The 2565-nt window shown below is 66.8% G+C and overlaps 1 protein-coding gene across 1 annotated transcript in view; it reads left to right on the forward strand.

Annotated features, from left to right (window-relative positions):
• Nucleotides 1–204: 204 nt before the first annotated feature.
• The window catches only part of H696_03481 (hypothetical protein), a gene marked incomplete at both ends in the record, with an annotated part of 7642 nt that continues 5281 nt past the window's right edge, over nt 205–2565 (forward strand). Inside the window, 5 exons of the mRNA XM_009497345.1 lie at nt 205–258; nt 469–547; nt 622–823; nt 959–1132; nt 1311–2363. Coding sequence (XP_009495620.1) covers nt 205–258; nt 469–547; nt 622–823; nt 959–1132; nt 1311–2363 — 1562 coding nt within the window. The remainder of the gene's footprint in view (nt 259–468; nt 548–621; nt 824–958; nt 1133–1310; nt 2364–2565) is intronic.

The raw sequence follows: 2565 nt of genomic DNA on the forward strand, positions 1-2565 counted from the left end.
GGGGGGGGGGGGGGGGGGGGGGGGGGGGGGGAGGCGGGGGATGCGTGGGCGTGTGTGGGTGTGGGTGTATGTGTGAGTGTGTGGGTGTGTATGCTTGTGGCGTTTGCCTATATGACCTCTCGCTGCACCAAAGACCCCAGAGCTCAGCCCTCCAACCAGTCTGGGGCCCGGCTTGGCGGTCGACAAACTGACGGGACACGGCACATGCGCCCGGTGGCCGGGGTGCAATCTGGCTTTGGCCTTCGCCTTGGGGCCATTGTGCGTCAACAGACACCCTGCCAGTGCAGGGATTCTGGTCGGCCTGCATCAACACCCCTCCCCGTGTCCCTGTGCCCCCGCCCCATGCCATTTCATGCTATATGTTATCAACATAAAGCTACTCCTCACTGATCCTCCCCTGACTCACCCTTAAAAAAAGAAACCCCGCCCCACGAGGTCCCACACAAGCACATTTACGTCCCGACACAGACAACCCTGGCGAACTGCGCCGCTGGGTCCTCGTCGACTGGTTGCACCTACAGCCACGCCCTCGCCTCGCGTCAAAGACGTGCGGGCAGAAACCCCCCTCTCCCTGCTATCCATAGCTGCCCTCTGTGCCTCGCAGACCTCCCCCGCGCGCAGAAGCCATGGACTGGGAGCTCAAGCCCTCGACCATCAGCAACTCCACTGCGAGCGAGCTGATCCCCGGGGCCGGCGACGACGCCGACCGACCTGATGCCACGGCTCCCGAGGCGGCCATGCCCATCTTGGAGCCTGTGGGAGAGTGGCGCAGCGCCCCGGATCGTGGCTATGCGAATGATGCCACTCCAGCGGCCATGATGCGGTGCGTACTCCCCCTCCTCCTTCCCGGTTGGTCTCTCTCTCTCCCTCTCCCTCTCTCTGTGCCTTCCTGTCGGACTCTTTTCTGATCGTGCCGGCCCCCCTCCCCCGCCCACGAACCACTGTGTAATTTCACCAGGAGCTTCGGGGCCCGGGATGAGCACTCAACCGAAATGCCTGACCGCCCGCCCTCGGGCATTGATGCCGGGGATGGTGATCGACCGGGCGACTTTTCCGGCGAGGACATCTACCAATACTCCATCGACAGTGGTGGCCCCTGGTGGTGGTGGTGGAACAGCTCGCAGGAGAACAGGTACACCACCGGCTCGGATGACAGCTTGGGATCCCCGCTTCCAAGCTACCTGGACCTCCTCTTCCCCTGGATCTCTCTCCGAAGAAGAAGGAGAAGAAGAAGAGGAAGAAAAAGAAGAAGTGCCCTCCACTTACCCAGATCCCCGTGCTCCTCACCATTTCCCGACCCACACCCGTAGCGGTAACTACAGCACCGGCGGCCTGAATACCCCATCCATCCTCAGCCTGCCAAGTCTCGGCCACAGCCCGATGACCGGATCCGAGCTAGACCTCGACCCTCTGGCCAAGCACCCGCCATCGAAGCACGATCCCACCAATCAGCACATGGTCACCCTGCCGAAAGTTGCATTGGCCGATGGCGACCGGGCGCTCGATCGCCAGCCGATGAAGCAGCAGCAGCAGCAGCAGCAGCAGCAGCAGCAACATCAGCAAAAACAGCCGCAGCACCACAGCGCCGCGATGCGAGGCCTCTCGCCGCACTTGCGATCCCTTTCGGACGCCGGCAGCTCGCCGACAGTCGGCCGGAGCGCCGCCGGCGGGGGCGACCCAGCCGGCTGGGACGGCCAAGGCGGAGCCTCCTTCACCCAGGTCACCCTGCTGGCCGGGGTGGAGCTCTTCAGCTCGGCCATTGTTGCCCTGGCCGTCGGCCTGGTTCAGCTGCCCCCTTGGTGGTGGCCCTCCTTCGGGGTGACCACCGACATCAGCGGGCCGCCCTCGCGCGGAGTCATCACCGCCCTGGTGTATGGGATATTCTCCGTCGGATCGGCCCTCATCTCTTCGCGCATCTCCCACATGATCTTCGACACGCGCGAGCGCCTCATCCGCACATTCAATCCGGAGGTGGCCGGGGAGTTCGCGGCAGCGGCCGCGGTGGCTGCCTCCTTCGCCGAGGGCGAGGGGGCACGATCGGTGGCCGGTGCCTCCGAGGAGTCGGCCTACTCCCGTGTCATCAGCGAGATTATCAATGCCACCGATCAGAGCACCCTGCTGTCGGTGGGGCTGGCCCCCGCGGCTGTGGCGTCGGCCCGGCCCGGCCCGGCGGAAGGCCCCTGGGCGGATGACCGGGCCCCCGCCGCGCCGGAGGCCGCCCGCACATTGCAACTGATTGACATGCTGGCCGACGCTCGGCGGTATGATCGCGTTCGGCGAAGCTGGGCCCTGGACGCCTCGGGGCTGGCCAATCCGGCCATCTGGCTGGGACTGTGGCTGACCGGCAAGTGCAACTGGGCACGGTGCGTGCATGCTCCCGCCGGTGGCATCGGAGGAGCAGTCTGCGGGGGGGGGGGGGGGGGGGGGGGGGGGGGGGGGGGGGGGGGGGGGGGGGGGGGGGGGGGGGGGGGGGGGGGGGGGGGGGGAGGGGGGGCCAGCGGTCGAGGTACCGGCATATGCGCCAGTTGTTGAGGGGGGTTCGGCCCCGGGCTGAGAGCCCCGAGG

This window comes from Fonticula alba, assembly GCF_000388065.1.
Source record: "Fonticula alba strain ATCC 38817 unplaced genomic scaffold supercont2.5, whole genome shotgun sequence".
NCBI lineage: Eukaryota > Rotosphaerida > Fonticulaceae > Fonticula > Fonticula alba.